Source organism: Carettochelys insculpta, chromosome 9 (assembly GCF_033958435.1).
Source record: "Carettochelys insculpta isolate YL-2023 chromosome 9, ASM3395843v1, whole genome shotgun sequence".
NCBI lineage: Eukaryota > Metazoa > Chordata > Testudines > Carettochelyidae > Carettochelys > Carettochelys insculpta.
The window spans coordinates 9292316-9314195 of NC_134145.1; the positions used below are offsets into that span (position 1 = coordinate 9292316).

Below are 21880 nucleotides of genomic sequence, written 5' to 3' on the forward strand. Positions count from 1 at the left end.
TTCGAAGTTAACTTCGACGTTAGGCGGCGAGACGTCGAAGTCGCTAACCCCATGAGGGGATAGGAATAGCGCCCTACTTCGATGTTCAACGTCGAAGTAGGGACCGTGTAGTCGTTGCGCGTCCCGCAACTTCGAAATAGCAGGGTCCACCATGGCGGCCATCAGCTGAGGGGTTGAGAGGTGCTGTCTCTCCAGCCCCTGTGGGGCTCTATGGTCACCGTGGGCAGCAGCCCTTAGCCCAGGGCTTCTGGCTGCTGCTGTGGCAGCTGGGGATCCATGCTGCAGGCACAGGGTCTGCAACCAGTTGTAGGCTCTGTGTATCTTGTGTTGTTTAGTGCAAGTGTGTCTGGGAGGGGCCCTTTAAGGGAGCGGCTTGCTGTTGAGTCCGCCCTGTGACCCTGTCTGCAGCTGTGCCTGGCACCCTTATTTCGATGTGTGCTACTTTGGCGTGTAGACGTTCCCTCGCAGCACCTATTTCGATGTGGTGCCACGCAACGTCAAAGTTGAACATCGACGTTGCCAGCCCTGGAGGACGTGTAGACGTTATTCATCGAAATAGCCTATTTCGATGTTGCTACATCGAAATAAGCTATTTCGATGTTGGCTTCACGTGTAGACGTAGCCTTTGACAGTTAAGTAGCTTTTCCTAAAGTCCAACTTAAATCTCTATTGCTGCAATTCAAGACCATTGCTTCTTGTCCTACCATTTAAGGGTAAGGAGATTATTCTTCTCCCTCCTCCTTGTAACAGCTTTTTAGATACTTGAAAGCTGTTATCATCTCCCCTCTCAGAGCCTTCTCTTTTCCAGACTGAACAAACCAAATTCCTTCAATCTTCCCTTATAGGTCATGTTTTCTTGACCTGTAATCATTTTGTTGATCTTTTCTGGACCTCCTCCAATGTGTCCACATGTTTCCTGAAATGTGGTGCCCAGAACAGAATGGGGTACTCTGACTGAGGCCTAGCCAACCCAGAGGAGAGGGTAAAAATTAATTCTTGTGTCTTGCTTACAACACTCCTGTTAATACATCCTAGAATAATGTTTGTTTTTTTCCAACAGTATCACGCTGTTGATTAGAGGTGGAAAAAGTGCCCAAAAAGTTACTGGAGTAAATGTGCAGCTGCTGTCACTTCTGGATACTTGAGTATAATCTAGACGTGGGAGTCTGTGTGTGTGTGTGTACACACTTTTTCTCAAGTAGTTTTCCAGAGGGACAACGGTAACTTGTACTTAAGTACATTCTTCCCTCTCCCCCAAAGCAGCTGCACTTTTATTCAAGTAACTTTTTCTGTAATTTTTCCACCTCTGTTGTTGACATATATTTAGCCTGTGGTCCACTATGCCACCTAAATCCCTTTCCACAGTACTCCTTCCTAGGTAGTCATTTGCCATTTTCCTGAATAGTGACTATTTACATAATTTATTTTACAGAGAACTCCACCGAGAAGCAACACTTGTAAAATACAGTGAGACAAGCAATGTTCCAGCAACCATCACAGGCAGTAAGAAGGAACAATGGAGACAGCAGAGTGCTAAGTCCCTATATTCGGTGCCATGAGGGTGCAACTCCAGGAGGAAAGCAACAGATACCACTGAGGGCAAAACTTTATGACAGTGGTTCATGCACCATGCACATGCCTATATTTAAATGGACATGAGTACAAGCACTCAAAGAACTGTTTTTTTTTTCCTGCAAATATATTTAATCACACTGCACTCTCCAGGATCAAGATGATGAATTAATTTGTTACAAATTGGAGACATTAGTGAATATTTTTAATTATAAAAATAGATTACAGAAAGGCTAAGGATCTTCTGTATTCAGAACAAATTGGTCATGTGCCCAGCTATCCTATAAATGGTCACTGTTTCATATGCTAAAGGATGATGAGACAGCCATCTCTCTCTACACATATTTCACTGAGCAGTTGAAAGAGAGTATGCAGAGAAATTCTTCCTGATGCAACATTTGGGTCTTGGTCTGACTTTCACAGAATTTGTGCAAAGAATTCCAGTGTTCTAAATGAGAATTGGATTGGACAGTTGATCAATTTTAACACTTTGTGGATTAATAAAGATGGCTACAGGTTAGCCTAATGCCATTTATACCTGCAAACACTATTAGCACCTTTCTATTTTTTTCCTTTGTCCCAGTAAGATGCATTGCATCAGTACTTTAAGAGACACAGAATTCCAAACACTAATTTCTTACCCTCAGATGGGGAAAAAAGCCCTTCCAGATAACATTAATATTATGTCTTGTGTATAGAGATCATCCTGTGATCAGAACCATAACTTGAAGGAACTGTTGCCCTATTTCTGCAAAAGACATGAACAATGAACTTGCAGGGAAATGTTCTGCAGTTTCCAAACCATTTTCTTTTTCAGCAGGTTTGTTTGTTTTTAAATTAGATTTTACACTTATGACCATCTGAGATGAGCCAAAGTAGTTAGAAAAACTTTGGATACTTACAGGAGTTCCTGGATCTGTGAGCCCACTCATAAAAGACAAATGACCTAGTCACAGCGAGGTAGATGTGTTAGTCTGTATCTTCACAAAACAAAAAAGCAGTTCTGTAGCACTTTAAAGACTAAAAAAATGTTGTTAGTCTTTGAAGTGCTGCAGGTGTGCTTTTGCATTTTGTGACAAATGACTTGACACTCTGGCATTTCAAACCTACTGTTCTGCAATGGTGTTTTTTTGTTTTTTGTTTATTTTTGGTAAGTTTTTGAACTCTCCTGTAGAATGAGTTAACAGCATTGACAACAACACCTTAAGGTTTGATTCTCCTTTCTAATCCCAGTGGAAATACTGCTTTTGATTATGGATTTCTCATCATGGAACAAATGTTCAGAGTATCCACATGCACAGCAGTTATTTGCGGGATACAGATGTGAAATATGTATGGATACGTGATCACCATTTATTACCCTAATTATAACATTCTTGCTGTTATCTTGTACTCTTTCTGTCTGCTTCTTGTATTCAACTGTTATCTGTCATCATATTCTTAGACAATAAACTCTTCAAGACAAGGTCCAGTATGTATTACATTACCTAGCATAATGAGAGTCAACTTGCTGATTGCAGCCTCGACATGCTACCACAATACAAACAATAATTTTCAACTGTAAAATCTTCCAATTCACATGTAACAGATGAATTTATTAATTTATAAAATATATATTTTACTACTTCTTTGTTCCAGTTCTCAGGTGGATACACATGTCCTGATAGTGCTTTCAAATGCGTGACAGTTTGGAAGTAAGCCTGGATCTAAAACAATAAGGACTATAGACTACTGATACATACTTAAAATATAATCTGGATGTTACACTTGATCTGATTTCAAGTTCCACATAGAAAAAAAATCATAAAATTAAGGACAATGTTGTGAAGGTAACAGCTGCAATTAATAAGAAACAACTCTGCCTAGTAAAGTATGTTATCTAGAAATAGGCAGCAGCCTCTGACACATTTATAATTAGAGAATTTGGAGGCTTTGCCAATGAGACTACGTGTTCCACAGCAAATTCTATTTCCTTCACTCTCTTTCTTCGTTATTGTAAATTTAATCATTGCATTATTATAGTCCTTATGTAGAGCATCAGTTTCTTTATGTCCTTTCCAATGTTGGGGTTAACTGAATTCATTGAGCAACGGTGTAAAAATATTGCTCAGATCATATGACTGATAGAGGGCCAGCTAATCTATGAATCTGAAACAATATTCTGCTGACCAAAAGGTTAAATTCTACATCAGACATATGTTAGTTACCCTTCCACATATCAGTTCTTTATTCACGTAAATATAATCTTTTAAGTATTCCTTTTCATTATTCTTGGTTACAAAAAGAATTAAACCAAGCAGACAACATGAAACAAATAACGTGCAAAGTCAACATTACAGAGATGAAAGTAAAGCCTGTTACTTAGCCATCAAGCAATACAAAATTTTGAAACCTCTGAAATATTAAAAAGCCAATAAAATATACTTATCATAAAGGCATAACAAGAATAATTAGGGTTAGTACTTGGATTGCCATGAAAGAAACTTGTATTCAGTTTTCTTTTACCAACGTTAGTAGGAATTAGTCCTGTCACACAACAATCACACGACATATGCGCAATGAGAGGAAGAAAGCAACAGTTTTGAAAGACACTCTAGCTGATACTGGACAGCAAATTAGCCACAAGTTTCCATAGCAATGTAGCAGAAAAAGACGGCCACTGAAATTTTGGGCTATATGTTCTAAAACATCAAGGAGCAGGCAGCCTACAATCCTTTTTCTAGACAGTGGAAATATCATCATACATGGAATACTCCATTCAGCTCTGAGCACATAGCCAGAGACATATTGAGTAAGAACAAAGAAGAGGCATTAAAAAATTCAGAGGGCTGTATGATTCACTTATGGGCTACATCTACACTACAGAGATCTTTTGAAAGAAGCCCTTGAGGAAGACCTCTTCCAAAAGGACTTCATTTGAAAGAGTACCTCCACACGCAAAAATGCTGATCAAAAGAGTGATCTGCTCTTTTGAAAGAGAGACTCCATGCAGCCCCTGCTCTTTTGAAAGAACAGGCGAGGGATCTAAAAATCAGGTCCCATGAGGACTGCTCCTTTGAGAAAAGGGCCTGTGGAGTGTCTGCAAAAGTTCTCTTTTGAAAAAAGCTTTTCAAAGGAGGTGCTCTTCCTGAAACGTGTGTAGACACTCCAGGGATCTTTCGAAAGAGTCCCCTTCTTTCGAAAAATCTTTCAAAAGAATTTGCTGGGGTAGACACAGCCATGATGAAAAACAAAGGTCCCAAACCAGAAAAATACTTAAACACATACACAAGTGTTTTGCTACATGGAGGACAAACGCATATGTAGGTTGAGAAACAGTTAATAAAGAATGTGTTAACAATCTACAGAATTCTGAATGTCAATATCACAGCTGAAGAGGAATTATATCTACCAAGAGGAATTATTTATATAGAATTATAGCTAAGAATTATGGAATTTAATTAAGTAAAGATATATTTAAGTTAAATATCAAGGGACATCTTCTGGAGGCATAAGAGGTATCAAATATCTTTCAGCATTAATGATGGAAGCTCCACCACTTGAGACATTTACAATGGGATTTTACAAACAATATAGAAAATTTACTCCAGGGAACAATACTACAATGGCAGTGAGATAGACTGATACCCTAATAGGTCTCTCTTTTCAATCTCTTAATTTTACAGTTTCATTCACTGTCCTCAATGTTATGAACATAAGGGCATACAGACAGTTTGGTAGTTCATAAGCAGTATACTGTTAAAACTAAATTATTGTCTAATGCTAGAACAGAAGAACTAAAACAAATAAAGTGTATATTGCAATCAAAAATTCCTAATGCTTGTATGACAGTTGTTTCTGTGCTATGGTATCATATAATTTTAACTCTCCTTCAAATTGTTTTGCCCTTCTTAATCAATTGTCCGTCTTGTGTGCCAATGAGCAGTAGTTTGGTGCACAGGAGAAAAACAGGATTGATGCATTGTAAGAAACAGTCATATAACGAAAGATTGTGCCTTGTTTTCTCATGATAGCCTTGAAATGCAATTAATTTCTTTGTGAACAGGGACTTTACACAGTGCACGATATCAGAAAACTCTGAAGAGGTTTTAATAATAAACAAACAAATGGCCAGAAGAAAATAATGTCTACTGAAAAAACTGTCTAGTCCAAGTAAACTAAGTGATTCGAATCAAGAATTTAAAGCACCTTAAAATAAAGAAGACAAACCTTAAAGAGTCCAGACATTCCATGAGATTTGCTCCCTAAGTAAAATCTAATCAACAGTATTTAAATGGATAGATTTGCTTTCCTCTCACATCTTCTCTGCACTGAATCAGTGATAAATGAAATGTCACATACGAATATTTAACGTTAGTAGTAAACTGAAAATTACTTTTACACAGAAATACTGGGATGCTTATTTTCCATAGACTTCTACAAATACAATGCTCCCTGACTGAACTGACCTCCTCAGCTCTGGATTCTCTCCTCTTCATGAGCCTGTAGAATTTGACCTCTGGACTCTCCCCTACATTGCATCTGACAAAGCAGATCTTTGCTCATGAAAGTTTATGCTCCAAGACATCTGTTAGTCTACAAGGTGCCACAGGACTTCTCACTGTTTTTACAAACACACTCTTTTTAAAAAAAAATTGTTTGTGTGTTCTGTGCTACACTGAACCATTTATTCTTTGCTTTTCTCATTTCCTAACAAAACAAAATATCAAAAAACACAAACCAGGTTACACTTTATGTTTGATGTATCAATTTTTAAATATTCATTTAATATAGTTGGACTGCAAAGACTAATACTGCTTATGCCGACTAGTATGAAGCCCTAAATACGGTTCCAGGCTAGATTACATTCATGCAAGTCTCATTTTAACGGAAATTGGAGAGATGAAGAAAAGATTATAGTAAGACAAATTATAAAAACAGACCTCACAAGTCAAACTTAATAGTGAAACCATTCTCTTTCAAGTAGACAACTGTGAAAACAAATATCCTGTAAGCTCTAGATACATATATTGTATCTTTCCACCAGATCTCTTTGCCTCCTTGAGACAGATTCCCATTTATCTCCTGACTATATAATTTGATCATAGGGAGAAAGGACTGATACAGTATCAGGCTCCAGGAAGTCAGATAAACAAATTCATGATTTCTAGATGTAACAAGGATGGAATATTGGTGGATATAAATATGTTACCCCATTAGGAATAAAAATACCAAGCTTGTGCAAATGTTTCCTTCTCGGACTAAATAAACTATTTTCATTAACGGAAAATGATGCTGATTATAATAAATTCTTTGAGACAAAATATCAAGATAAAAAATAAGGACTGACATGATATAAGCGCATTGTAAGCTTTGTAGATTTGCCAGTATGAAATCTGGTATAATTTTTTTCTAGTTTAAGGCAACTGATAAAGTGAAGAAGCTATTTTTTGTATTAACACATGTAATGAGAAAAGAACATTTTTAATAGTTTAAAAATCTGACACATCTAACTTATATCATGCTTAGAGACCAGGTCCTTCTTCTCTATGGCTCATTCCTGCATAATACTTTTTACTTCTAAGAGATGCTAAAATAATATCTATTTGTAACTCTACCTTGACGCCGCAACTGGGCTGACTGCAGGTTTCAGTCTCAAAAGTTGAATGGTTATAACTTTGTTCATTCTATTTTGGTTTCTTTTTAAAGTATTTTACAAGCATTGTTTGCTTTGTATATATGCTAACAAAATTACTTTCTGACAAGGTGTTTGGAGGGACAGGTGGTCTAGTGGTTAGTGCACCTGACTGTCAAACCCCAGTTCTGGCTCTGGGGACCGGGGAGGGCAGTAATAATGGTTGATTCTTGCCCCCAGGCCAAGAGTGTTTGGGACTTCCATTGTGTCTGCACCTTTGCCCTTAAGTGGAGCATGGTACAGAGACACAAACCCTCCCTCTCTACTGGAAATCTGCCACATTAGTTTACTTTCTACATATGTGCTTCTTCAGTTTGGGGGGTCTGGACACAGTTCGGGCCCTACAAAATTCACAGCTATGTAAAAAAGTGTCAGGCTGTGACATCAGCCCTCCGCCCATGTAATTTAGCTTTTGGATGCAAAGGCAAGGCTGGGAGCACCCCAGCTGGGGGCTCCTAATATGCACTGGGCTCCAATCAATAGCCCCAGACAGGCAGGGGAAAGACAGGACTTCCTCTTCCTCTGCACAGCCCCCCCTGTGGGAAGTCAGACCCAACTATGGGTGCTTGCCCTGGATGTAGGAACATCTGCAACTGCTTTGCAGAAATGAGTGTCCCTGCAGCCAGAGGTGGATCTGATCTCTTCCTCTCCCCTGCCTGAGAGCAGCCATGCAAAGGAAGAAGTTCTGTCCTCCCAACCTAGCTGGGACTAGTGACTAGTTGCCCCTGGCTGGGGTGCTCCCAGCAGCATGGGAGAGATCAAACACATCTCCACATCTGGGAAGTTCTCTGAGCTGCAGGAAGGTGGTTCAGAAGCGAGAGTGGCAATCCTATAATCCCTTTACCGCAGCTTTGTGACGTCCTGTCCCCCCACATGATATCCTTTGGAGTCAGGACCACATAGTTACAACAGATGTAAACATCTTCAAACATAAAATGGACCAAAATGGTCTGTGAATTTTGTAGGGCCCTACCTACTTAGTCAACAGCATCACAAGCAAAGTCAAAATAAGCAGGACTTTCCACAACAGGTTGTTTCCCAAAGTGGACAATGGTTGGAGAAGGCACTGCCAGGGGGCCTTACCCACTATCTTGTCCTCTCTCAGTTTACAACTTCTGTCTGACTTCCAAAAGAAGAATACTTTTAGTTTACAGAACAACAGAAGTCCTGTGGCACCTTATACACTAACAGATATTTTGGAGCATCAGCTTTCGTGGGCAAAGATCCACTTCATCAGATGATTTTACAGTCTGTCCACTACTCCTTGGCCAGGCTCCTGAATTCATTTTAACCCACCCCTCCAGCTGGAGTGGGCTAGGCAGGCCTCCCGGGGCAGGGCTACCTGTATCCAATATTGCCTTTTAACCTCTTCAGGCCCACTCTGGGGTCTGCATAAACAATCACAATCATATACTAGTTGTTTATGTGGTTATGTTTATATTCTAGCTAGTGTAGTGGTACATCTCTCCAATGCAAGTAGTTGAAAAATGAATGGTGATACCTGCTTTTCTCCATTCAGGATTTGAAAGAAAATCATGTTTTTTTACAGTAAATAGTCATTAACTACCCTGAAAGGATGCTTTTTTGTTTTAACTTTAAATAAAAATACCTTTCATCCTTCAATAAATTAATTGCGAATGAATCATACTATTTAACTGGAACTTACCTGTGACTCTTTGACATTTTCAACAGTGAAGTTGAACCAAACTCGAAAGCGTGGATTACAAGTATCCGGCCTAATGAACAAGTCATACTCAAACTCTGTGATATGGTCCACACGTCCAAGGTTACCTACCAAAGGATTATGAAATAAAGCAGTTTAATGAACAGCTGATAAACAACAGCACAACTACACACAATGGAATTTTTAATTGCATAACAATATGATTGGTTAAATCCCAATCATTATAAAGTTAATGAGTAGTATAACATAGTTCAGAACTTTTCTCAAGTAGGTTTCTTCATTAAACTCATAAAGAAAAATATACAAATAGCCCAAGCACATTTAAATAAGTCAACATAGGGGTGAGAGGGAATCAATAATGACTTTTATAATCCAATCATAATGTTTTTTGTCCTCTCTAACCTTTGATGTTTTTTCTGTGAATATTGGTTCATCAACCCTTCTGCTACTCAAAATCTCCTATTTACTCATACGATTTCTTTGCCACTTTCTTCCATTCAGTGCTGAAGTTTAGCAATACTTGCTTTAAAAGAGTGCCAAAAATTCAGTTGCTCCCCATAAGGATGATTTTCAGTACTTCACTGTTTTCCTACAGATGCTCAAAGCACTCCTAATAACATGAGGCTCTGGGGTTTAGCTTGGGATTCTTGTGGCTAGTTTTGTGAGATACTGAAAAACAGAATCAGAAACTACTTTGCTCCCTTTGACACTTTTTAGTACAAAATGAAAGCAAGCAGCATATCAAGCCATAGTGGGGAAAGGAGTAAAATTCAGTGAAAGGGAAATTTGGAAAACTGCTTTTCAACTGTTAAACTGTTTTTTTCTCCCTTTGAAGTGCTGCAGCAAGTTTGGCTTGTCTGTCCATCTAAATTATATCATACAAAATGAAATGCTTTGCATTTTTCCTGTTCACACTCATCTCATCAGATTTTGTAATTAAAAAATAACATCATTCCTTCACTATACAAGGTAATTTAAAATATTAATTATGAAAGTACTGCTACAAGTTTGTACCTGTTTTATTAATTCAGATATAGTTTCAGATATTTGGGACAAGATTACCAAATCCTTATTCTTACACAGCCATAACTTCCTCTTCAGGAAGTCTCATATAAGACAGTGGGATGATTTAGAGGAAAATGCCCTTCAACATTAATTGTGATACTAAAATCTGGCTTATAATTTGTTTTGCTGAGGGGAGGGGATGGTTGTATTTTGGAAATCAACAGATATTCCAGCTCTGTACTTCTTCAAAGTACTTATAGACCCTTCTGAATAATCTTGAGTGTTGCTGTTGTTAACTTTAATTATACAATGAACATTTTTATGCTTTATATCGGGAAACTTTCTTTCTTTCCTGTCCTGCCAAACTGAGTCTTTTGACAGCAAAATTATTTTAGCTGAGTCTCACTGTCATCATAAAATGGATTCTGCAATCTCATTGTACAGACTAGAGGGTTAAGTGATATATTCCAAAGTCTTTATATTTTCAATTTATTTTTAACTATAAGATCTGACAAATACAAATAAGATAATATACCTGAATTTTAGTTAAATCTCCCACCCACCCCCCTTTATCTGCATGTGAAGGTTACTCATCTGTGCAGTAAGATGAATGTTCCCACGGGTGCTTCATGCTAGGCATTGGTACAGCCCTGCACCTTCTCCATGGGATTTTTAAAGACACATCCCTTCAGGTCACATGTGCACAGAGTTCATCTTGTGACCTCCCCGCTTCACTTAAAGTGTCACACAGGCCCCAGAGCCCTCAGGTCCCTTTCTATGCTGAGACACAGAACTCCAAAATAGAGGGGAGAAAGGCAAATAGTGAAGCTTTCATGGGGAGACACTTATCCTGAATAATTTCAGTTACTGCACACATGAGTAACCTTCACTTCTTCCTCAAGAGATGTCCCCAGAGTGCTCCACTCTAGGTGACTTAGTAACAGCAACAGCAGGGACTTCAGAATTGGTAGAATAGCTATTGACTGTGCCCAAGAATGCATCCACTTGAATTGCCAGGGTAATGGTATAGCTTTGGGTAAAAGGATATTGGAATGTTCATGTCACTGCCTTGCATATGTCAGTCAAGGGAACATTGCACAGGAATGTTACTGACATGGCCGCTGTTCTAGCAGAATGTGTGCACGTTGGATGTGATGGCTACAATCCCTGGAGTTGGTAGCAGAACCTGATTCATCCTCATGTCCAAATGGAGAATTGTCATGTAGATACTGGGATGCCCTTGGAATGTTGGAATGTTCAGCAATTGAAACAAGAAGCTTTGGTGAGGTTTGGAATGGCCTAGTTCCTTCCAAACAGAATGTCAATGCTCATCCGACATTGAGGGAATACAAGACAGTTTCTAATATGCTATTATGTGGTTTCAGGGAGAATACTGGGAAATGTATGAGTTGGTTAATGCTAAAAGGATTGCAAACCTTGGTGAGAAACTTAGGATAACTAACTGGTATCTATGTCCTTGTAGAATATGGTATACGGCAAGTCTGCCGTAAGTGTTCCCAGCTCTCCAACACATCTAGAAGTGATCACCATAAGGAAAGAGACTTTCACAGAGTGATGCAGTAGTGAACACATGGCTAGTGGCTCAAATGGTTTGTGTGTGAGACCTCTGAGGACTAGGTTTAGGTTCCAGGTATGTGTAGAGCGTGAAACATCAGGGTAGAGGGCTGTAATGCCCTTTAGGAAGCACTCGGTGGATAAACACGGTGTTATCATCTGCTTTGAAACAGAATGCATTCATAGTCACTGGCAGAGCTGAGGGAAAGGCCTGCTTGTTTTAACTCAAGGAGATAGTTCAGGATGAAGCGAAGCAGTGCTGTTCTGGGATCCATTTGTTTTGCCATACACCAGGTGTTAGACCTATTACATCTGTGTGTGTTGATCATATGGGTAGATTTCCTGCTGTCTAGTAAGGCATTCAGGACTTGTGATAAACATGCTAATTCAGTGTCCGAAAGCCAGACAGGAGCCATACCCTGAGCTGAAGGATCCAGATGTTTGGGTGTTGGAATTGGCCCTGTCATTGTGTAAGCAGGTTGTTGATGGGAGGAGAGGTGTGGAGGAGCAAATGTACATCCAAAGGAGGTATGTGTACCAGCTTTGTATGGGCCATGCTCGAGCTATTGATATTGCTGCTGCATGGTTGAACTGGATTTTGTATATGGAGGCTGCGTCTACACTAGCAAGTTCTTTCAAAATATTTTTTGAAAGAAGGAGCTTTTTTGAAATATCCAGCAGAGCATCTACTTTGGAAATTAAATCGAAAGAATGCAGCGCTTCTTTCGAAAGCACTCTTCCATTCCCATTTCGAGAAGAGCCTTCTTTTGAAAGTTTATTTCAAAAGAAAGTATGTGTAGATGCTCTGTAGGCCCTTTTTTTCAAAAGAGCAGTCATCATAGCACCTGATTTTTCAATCCCTGGCCCATTCTTTTGAAGAGCGGGGCTGTGTGGATGCTCTCTTTTGAAAGAAAAGATCATAATTTTGAGCTGCTTTTTTTGTGTGTGGACACTCTCTTTTGAAAGAACTTCTTTCAAAAGATTGCTGTAGTGTAGAAGTAGCCTATCTTAGCCATGTCTACACTCATGAGTACTTTTGAAATTTCAAGCCCTCTTTCGAAAGAGTACGCAGGGCATCTGCACACACCGCATGCTCTTTCAGAAAGAAAATTGAAGGTATGCACCCCAGCTTTAGAAAACACTCTTCCTAACTGGAAATAGGAAAAGCTCCCCCTTTTGAAAGAAAACGTGCAGATGCTCCGCAACCCACTCTTTTGAAAGACCGGGTCCACCATGACACCAGCTAGCTGGGACATGGAGATGTGCTGCCCAGAGCCTGCAGGGCTCCATGATCTGTGTGCAGCAGCCTTTAAAGCCACATGGACCCAGAAACCCCACTGCAGGAAGCTGAGCGTGTACAAGCAGCAGCCACTGCATGTGCTACCCCTGCATGCCCCAGAGAGACTCACAGCAGCTCCTGGAGTGTCATGGCCAGCAGCCATGCCCTGAAGAACCCCAGCCCCCACCCCCGACCCGAGCATGCCCAGGGCTTGCAGGGGGCCAGCCTGGTGCGGAAAAAGCAAGCCCTCTCCTGGACTGAGCACAAGCTCAGGGCCCTCCTGGGCCTCTGGCAGGAGGAGGAAGTCCTGCAGGAGACGGGCACAAAGTGGCAGAATGTGACTGCCTTTGCCTGGCTGGCCGATGGCCTGTCCTTCCAGGACCACCCCGTCAGCACTCCTGTCCTGTCAAGAGGCAGAGCACTAAGGACATCCACCCCACTGTCTCCATCTAGTACCAGGTGGAGGTGGCTCTGCCTGGAGGAGGCCAAGGTGACCTGGCAGCAGGCAGCCTGGGTGGAGCTCATGAGGACCCTTAGGGATGTGGTGAGCACCATCCAGTAGCTCCTGGATCGGCTGCCCTCTCCCACTGCCCTTCCACAGCCCCTCCTGTTGCCCTTCCCACTGCAGCCCCGTGAAGAGGCCCCCATTGAGGCTGACACCCCTGCTGAGGTGGACCCCCAGTCTTATCTCCCCATCCTCCCCACCCAATCCTAGTCCTGTCGGGGACTCCAAACCACAGGAAGACGCAGATCCTGGGGACAGCATGGCTCAAGGCCCTCCATCCCTTCCCTGTAATAAAGCCCCCATGAGGTTCACCCATGGTCCCTGCCCTAATGTAAATAGTTTGCCCCGCTTTCCCATGTGTACATAGTTATATGGTTCTGTTCTATGCTGGTTTTAATAACTGCACAGTTTAGTTAAGCAGAATATAGTTTATTTTCCCCACATCCCCTGTGTGTTGAGTGCTCAAGTGGGGGTGGAGGGGAATGTCAGGGGTTGACAATAGAGAGTGTGCTGGGGGAAGAGGAGTGTGCAGGCAACCTACTGGGGGTGCCTGGCGCTGTCATCATTGGGGTCCCTGAGCAAAGTGCTCACGGGGGGGCTCCGGTATGTGAACTCTGTCCTGGTGAATCTGGTGGCTGTGGGCGGTGGCTGGCTGTGGGTAGTTTGGCCCAGACTCAGCCACCTACCCCTGGATGAACATTTCTCTTTTACTCTCCACAGCATTATGGAAAGTACAGCAGGCACGCACCTTTTGGGGCATGTTCTGGAGGCTCACCTCCAGGTGTGCCAGGAGACAGTGCCACTGTCCCTTCAGCCATATGAAGGTGCACTCCACCACGTTTCAGGCATGGTTTAGCCAGCAGTTGAAGAGCTCCTGACTGGATTTGGGGTGACTCATATAGGGCTGCTGTGTTCCAGGGCATGGATTGGAATGTGGGTCCTGTCCAGGACACCAAAACAGTTTGGGAACCCAACCGCTGCGAAGCCAGTGATGGACACATCCAAGTCCCCCACACAGATCACTCTTTGCAGGAGCATGGCGTTCAATGCCCAAACCACCTACATGAGTTGGAGGACATATGCACCCATGAAGGCATGCAGGGAGTGCCTGTCCCCTGCCCCCAGATCCCTTCTGGCCCCCCATTCCTCTGCCCACTAGCCCCTCCTGGCTCTGGTCCCCAATGTGCCCCCTTTCCTGTGATTCCCCTCTACCTGGTGGGTTTGTGGCCTGAGTTTGCCTTACCTCCATGACGACAGCCCCACCTGTGGCCTTGCCCATGCCAAACTGGTGGCCCAAGGAGTGGCAGCTGTCTGAAGTGGCCAGTTTCCAGACAACTATTGCAACTCTCTTTTTGACGGGGAGGGTGCACCACATCTGGGTGTCCTGATTCCTCAATGCAGGGGCTAGCCACTGAAAGAGCTCCAGGAACATCTGCTGCTGCATCTGCAAATTCCGGAGGCACCTGTCATCGTCCCACTCCCCCATGGCTATGCACTCCCATCACTCAGAGCTAGTGGGGTAGCTCCAGAGTTGGTGGAGCACTGGGAGGAGGGGTGGTGGACAGGATGCTGGTCCAGGGGTTCCATGGCCATGCTGGGGGGGCAGCCCCCAGTAGGAGACGGAGTGCAGCTGCCACTGCTGTGGACAGCAGGGTGACCACACAGCTGCTCCTCCATTTTGCCCTGTGGGTACTGGCATTTGCTGGGATAGTGGCAGCCCCAAAGGCCTCATGCTGCGCAGGTTGAGGCTGTTGGGAAGGGGGCCTTTAAGAGAACAACCAGCTGCAGGTCCGGAAGGGCTTGTCTGCCATGCAATCCTGTCCACTGCGTTTCCTGGCCCTTTCCTTCGAAAGGGTGCTTGGGACAGTGCAGACACTCTCTTTTGAAAGAGTGCCTCACCCTTTCAAAGGGGTGGATTGGAAGCACCAGCCTGTACTCATGTGTGAACACTGTATTTAGAACGAGGATCTTTTGATTCCTCAATTTCGAAAGGATGACTTTCAAAATCATGCTGTAGTGTAGACATAGCTCTTATGTAGCAGTGGAGTAGGTGGAAAGTCATAGGCAGATGGGTGCCAGCTGACTCAAAATGTTTTGCATTTCTTGTTCCTAGCCCTGGTCAGATAAACCCATTGGTCAAATATGGCTTGCAAGATTGCATCATTCAGTTCCTATTCATGGTCTATGGAAAACTGTCTGCTGAGTTTATCTGTTGTTGTATTCAGGAAGCCAAGTTGGTATGAGGCTGAGAAGTGAATATCATGCTGGAAACATGGTCTCAGCACAGAGTTGTCGGGAGTGAGATTTGCCCTGTCTTTTTATATAAAACATCCATGGAACATTGTCTGTGAGCACCTGAACCATAGTGCCTACAATGTGTGGGAGTACATGGAAGCAAGTGTAATGGATTGGCTGAAGTTCCAATATATTTATGTGAAGATTCAGCATGGCCATGAACCAGAAACTCTGCCGAATGATGTTGCATGTAAGCACCCCACCCTATGAGGGACAAATTGGTGGTAATAATGTGTGGGTGGATCTATAATTAAGGGAATTCCCAAGCAGAGATATTGGGGACATGCTCACCAGAAAAAAGAGTCCTGGTTTAGCCAGATGTGATGACCTCCACAGCCCATTTGCCAATGGTAATCATGAGCCAGCCATGATAAAAGGGATGAAGGTTGTTGGAAAAATGGAGGGTTGAGCACACTATAGAGAAGAGATCTTTCAGACCCTTGACCAAACCTTCAAATCTGCTTACTTGAGGGTAGGAGATTGAGGCACTGATATCGATAGCGATCGACAATGCTGTGGATTTGTGTTGTTGTCATTGGTCATATGATCTCTTTTGTTGTTGGGAGTGATATCTGCTTCTCTGGTATTTTTGGCATCTAAACTGGTGTCTTCTTGGAGCACATGTCTGTATGACCAGGGTTCGCACAGTGACCCAAGAGACCTTTATGGAGTGAAGAACCTCTCTGGTCACCACTGCAAAGTACTCCTTGGTGTGAAAAGGGCAATCTTACACCGTACCCTAGATCTCTCTGGAGAATGTGCTGGTGTTGCACCAGGAGGTCCACCTCATGACTACTGCAGTGGATATAATTCAACCAACTTCCTCCATGATATTGAGATCAAATTGGAGCATGGCACATGCAGTCATTTGTTCCTCTGTGACAAGGGCTTAAAACCTCTGTCTTTTCTCATCTAGGAGATCCTAATAAAGTCCATGAACTTTTTCATAGTTTTTGTGGTCATAATTAACAAATAGTGCAGCATAATTTGTGACCCTGAATTGGAGTGTGGTTGGAATGTACACTTTGCTAAGAAAGGTGCCCAGTCTCTTATTGTCTATGTCTGTGGGGGTATATCTAGACTGTTGCTGTTTAGAACTTTTGTTTGCCACCTCCACTACTAGTGAATTTGGAGCAGGATGGCTGAAGAGATATTTTGAGCCCTTGTGGGGGACTCTAGCTGGAGTCTGCCACACTGATTTTGCTGCGTTTAGAATTTTTGAATTTATAGGCAAAGCTATCTTAGCCGATGAGGATGGCTGAAGTATGTCAGAAAACTCATGTTGGATATCTGAGACCTCCTCCATTTCTAAGCAGAGTGCTGCTACCACAGATTTAAACATGTCTTGGAAATGGATATAAGCATCCATAGTGGGTGCAGTGAGGGCAGAGCAGCCTTGTCTGATGGCAAGATGGCCTCAAAAGCAAGAGAAGATGTGTCATGGACTCTGTCTTCTGGGTGGTCATTGACATGCTGTCCACATGCAGAAGACTGATGCTCATAGTCACTGTAGTCTTTGTTTACATTCTATTATTCTGATTTCAGCGCACATGACAATGCCCCTAACTAATATGGTAACTTTTGTTTTTAAAAAAAATGATCTAAAATTGCAAAAGCATAACAAATATTTCCACATATTAAGAGAGAGTTTCTAGTGGTCAGTAGGTATCAGTGAAAAATGCTTCTTCAAATCCAAGAGAGAGGATTTGAGCAACTACTAAACCAAACTAAAAATAAAAGATAAGAATGCCACAGTACTGCCTTCATATTGTTGAAGACAATGAGTTACATTTTTTCCTCTCAATGGGTGCATCTACACTAGCTGGCTACTTTGAAGTAGCCGGCACAACGCTGAAATAGCACACATCGCGTCTACACGCGCCGTGTGCTATTTCAACGTTGAAATCAACGTTAGGCAGTGAGACGCCAAAATCGCTATTCCCATCCGAAGATGGGAATAGCGCCCTACTTCAACATTCTACATCGAAGTAGGCTGTGTGTAGACAATCCGTGTCCCGCTACTTCAAAATAGCGGGGTCCTCCATGGTGGCCAATAGCTGAGGGGTTGAGATGTTCTGTCCAACCCCCACGGGGCTCTATGGTCCCCACATGCAGCAGCCTTTAAAGCACCACGGACCCGGATTTCCTGCGGCAGGAAGCTGAGAGCGTGCAGGCAGCAGTACACGCATGTGCTAGCTCTGCATGCTTTCCAGAGGCCCCAGTCCACACAGCCACCACCCATGCCATCGAGCCAGGCCCCAGAGCACCCCCAGGGTTCCCCGCCTGAGGGGACACAGGCACCCCACCAGCGAAGTGGGGGGCCAAAAAGAGATGGGGCCCCTCCTCGTCAGAGGCCGAGCTCCGAGACCTGCTGGGGCTCTGGGGTGAGGAGAAGGTGCTCCACGTGATGGGGAGGAAGCGGCAGAACGCAGAAGTGTTCACCCGACTGGCCAAGGGCCTGGCTGTCCAGGGTCACCCTGCCCGCACTCCGAATCATGTCTGGAGCAAGGTGAAGGAGTTGCAGCACGGGTACGCCCAGGCCCAGGACTCAGCCAGCCAGTTTAGGGCCACCCCCGCCACTTGCCCCTATTACAGGGAGCTCAGGGCCATCCTGGACTGCCAGGACACCTCCTCCCCCTCGCCCACCCCGGCCACCCTTCACACCACAGCCGACGAGCCCCAGCAGGCCTCGGAGCCAGAGTCTGGCCCAGAGGCCAGCCCTGCACCCCAGGGCCTGCCCGAGAAGCACCCCCTCAGGACAGTGGAGAAGGAGTCCAGCAGCGGGGGGGGGGGCGCCTCATAGACCTCCCCTCCGAGAGCACCAGCCGGGCACCCGCCCAAAGGGATTCCCCAACCGTGGCAATGGACGGTCAGGTACGTACCCCACAGGGTACACACCCGCGGGCCACAGGGCAAGGGCACCAGACATGACCGGGAACCTCACACACCCCCAGCAGACCCCGCCCACAACCACCCAGCCACAGCATGGTCCCAGGATGGCAGCAAGGCCATCAGCGCCCATCAGCACCTGCACCCATGGATAGCAGTGTGCCCTAACCCTGGGGGCGGGGGGACCATGCAATGGGACACCCAACAGGGACATCACACCCACCGACTGGGATGGAGACCCAGCACCCAAGGAGGGGTGAGGGGAATGGGCCATGGGCCAGCGCACAGTACTAACAGCCTTCCCCTCCCACTCTCCCTCTCTGCAGCTGCACCACCCGATGCCCCAGGCAGCCAGGCACCCTCCGTTGTCCCCAATAGCCTGCCAGAGGTCAGCCACTGCCAGCGCCTGGAGACACCCCCACGGCCAGCGGGACGGTCCCGCCACTGCCGGACCCTGGGGATGGCCCCCGTGGACACCAGCTCCTGGCGGCTCTCCGGCAGCAGATGGAGGTGGCCGAGGAGAGACTTCAGTTCAACCGGGAGAAGTCCACCCGGCGCTGGATGGTATGGGAGGATTTCATGGGGATCTTCCGGGACATAGCTGGGTCAATCTGGGAAGCCATCGCCTGGCTCCCACCCCCCGCTGCCCCCCGTGCTGCCCTCCACGCCACTCCACCCTATGCCCCCCCCTGCTGCACCGCCTGCCACCACACGTGCTGCCCCACCTGATGCGCCACTCAGGACCAGAGCCCACTGGGGCTGAAGACTGGCCGGTGGAAGCATCTCAGCCGTACCTGCCGGTCCTCCCAGCCCCCAGCTGGCTGCACCAGGGACTGCGGACAAGGAGGCGGTCATGAGCTGTACCCATCGGGAGTCGCGCCCCTCTACCCCCACTCCAGATTGATGGGTCAACAGCTGAGCCATCTGCCAGACCCCCATTTGTATATAGTAGTCCCCCTTGTATATAGTTGTCCTCCTTTGTATATTGGTTGCAGTTTTTGTTGTGCACATAAGACAGTTAGCAGTTTTCAAAAAAAACAGTTTTATTTTTCAAAGAACTGCAGATGTGTGCTTATCGGGGGGATGGTGTGTGGATGTTGGGGGCGGTGTGCGGGCAGTGTGGGCGGTGGGGGGGGTCCTGCAGGGAAGGCCAGGGTGGTGCTCAGGGGTCTCCCTGGTCGAAATGGGCCCGCAGGGCCTTTTGGACCCGTACCCCCTCACAGTGGGCCTGGCAACTGGGTGCAGTGGCTGGCTGGGGGAAGCCCGTGCCAGCGTCAACCGCCCAACCCTGGATGAAGGCCTTCCCCTTGCTCTCAACAATGTTGTGGAGTGTGCAGCACACACTCACAGCCTGGGGGATGTTCTGGAGGCCGACATCCAGCCAGGCAAGGAAGCACTGCCAGCAGCCCTTCAGGTGGCCGAACGTCCTCTCCACCACCTGGCGGGTGTGGCTCAGGCGGGCGTTGAACCACTCCTGGCTGGCGTTGAGGTGACCGGTGTACAGGCGCATGAGCCAGGACTGGAGGGGGTAGACCGCGTCTGCCATGAGGCAGAGGGGCACGGTGGTGTGCCCAGAGGGAGATCCCTCTGGTGGATGTAGGTCCCCACCTCCAGCCGGCAGCACACAACCGAGTTCCAGAATACGCGGGCGTCGTGTGTGCAGCCAGGCCAGCCCACGTACTTGTCCCGGAAGCAGCCCCGGCTGTCCATCATGGCCTGCAGGACCACGGAGTGGTAGCCCCTGCGGTTGGTGTATCTTCCTCCGCTGTGGTCCGGGGCGCGGATGGGCATGTGGGTCCCATCCAGGGCCCCGAAGCAGTTCAGTAACCCCATGGCGGTGAATCCAGCGACGACTGCGTCCAGTCCCTGAGTTGGATGATCCTCTGCAGCAGCATGGCATTGAGTGCACAGACCACCTGTGGGGAGTGAACACAGGCGCCCATGAAGGTGTGCAGGTTGCCCCAGGTCCCTCCCCCCAGACCCCCCTCCTGGGCACCTCTCTGGGTACCCCCCAGCCCCGCCCCTCCCTTCCCAGCACCATTCCCTCCCCGGCCCCCCCAGCCCTCCCCAGTGGGTAGGTGCCCAGGCCTCCTTACCTCCATGACAATGGCCCCAACCGTGGCCTTTCCTGCTCCAAACTAGTGTCCCACGGAGTGGTAGCTGTCTGGAGTGGCCAGCTTCCAGACAGCTGTTGCGACCCTCCTCTCGATGCAGAAGGCGTGCTGCATCTGGGTGTCCTGGTGCCTCAGTGTGGGGGTGAGCCACTGACAGAGCTCCAGGAACATCTGCCAGTGCATGCGGAAGTTCCGCAGCCACTGGTCATCGTCCCACTCCCACATAACCAGCTGCTCCCACCACTTGGAGCTCATGGGGTAGCTCCAGAGGCGGGGGAGCACCCAGCAGGGGAGGAAGAGGGGAGCCCAGTGGTCAGGGGAGTCCCCGTCTGCCCCCTGGGAGGGCTCCTCTGGCAGGAACCACTAGGCTGCCTCCTGGGCAGCACCTAGCAGGGCGCTTGCCCCCTGGATGACTACCTGGAGGGCTTCCTCCTGCTGCTGCTGCTGCTGGGGGTCCATAGCTGTTGTGCATCGGTCTGCGAGAGTGTGGCTAGCACTCTGCAGACCTCGTGCTGTGCAGGCCAGGTGTGTCTGGGAGGGGCCCTTTAAAGGAGTGGCTTGCTGTTGCCCTGGAAGGGCTTGTCCAGCCTGTGACCATGTTCACGGGCTTTCTTGGCCCCTTATTTCGACAGGGAGCACTTGTGTTTGGACGCTCCATGTTTCCTTCTGGGGCGACTCCTTTCAACGTTCACCTTCGCTACTTTGACACTGAACGTCGACGGCACCAGCCCTGGAAGATGTGTAGACAATATGCATCCCAGTAGCCTATTTCTATGTTCTTACTTCGAAATAGGCTACTTCAACATAGTGTGCTAGTGTAGACCTAGCCAATGTGTAGGAATTTATGCCCCAGTACCACAAAAACAGTAACTTACCCTGAAATGATTGGGTAACATTAAGCAACAATTAAACATTGCCTACATGATGAAGGTATGACGTTACACATCCATCATGTAACCAAGAAAACATGACTATTTTTATATTTGAAATAAGCATCTACTTTAACAAAAGGCATCTTTTAAAATGTATATTCTCATTATTTTTAATATAGAGTTGTATTCACTCTTTTTTTACGCTTTAATGATTAAAGGAAAAGGTGAAGAGTGTCAGTTCAGTGTAGTACCACCATTATGTTTCAAACACCTATAAATTGTGGTAAAATAGCTCACCACAAGCTATTCAGGGACTATTACCCTCCCCATATTTGATTTCTGTACACATTTCTACTCTCCACTAATTTTTGCCTTCTGCTTATAACATCTTGACTTAGATGCTTTTTTTTTTTAAT

At 45.7% G+C, this 21880-nt stretch overlaps 1 protein-coding gene across 1 annotated transcript in view; it reads right to left on the reverse strand.

Annotated features, from left to right (window-relative positions):
* Positions 1-21880, reverse strand: part of AGBL4 (AGBL carboxypeptidase 4) — a 1459638-nt gene that overhangs the window by 1379956 nt on the left and 57802 nt on the right. The window contains exon 3 of the mRNA XM_075003244.1: positions 8913-9037. Coding sequence (XP_074859345.1) covers positions 8913-9037 — 125 coding nt within the window. The remainder of the gene's footprint in view (positions 1-8912; positions 9038-21880) is intronic.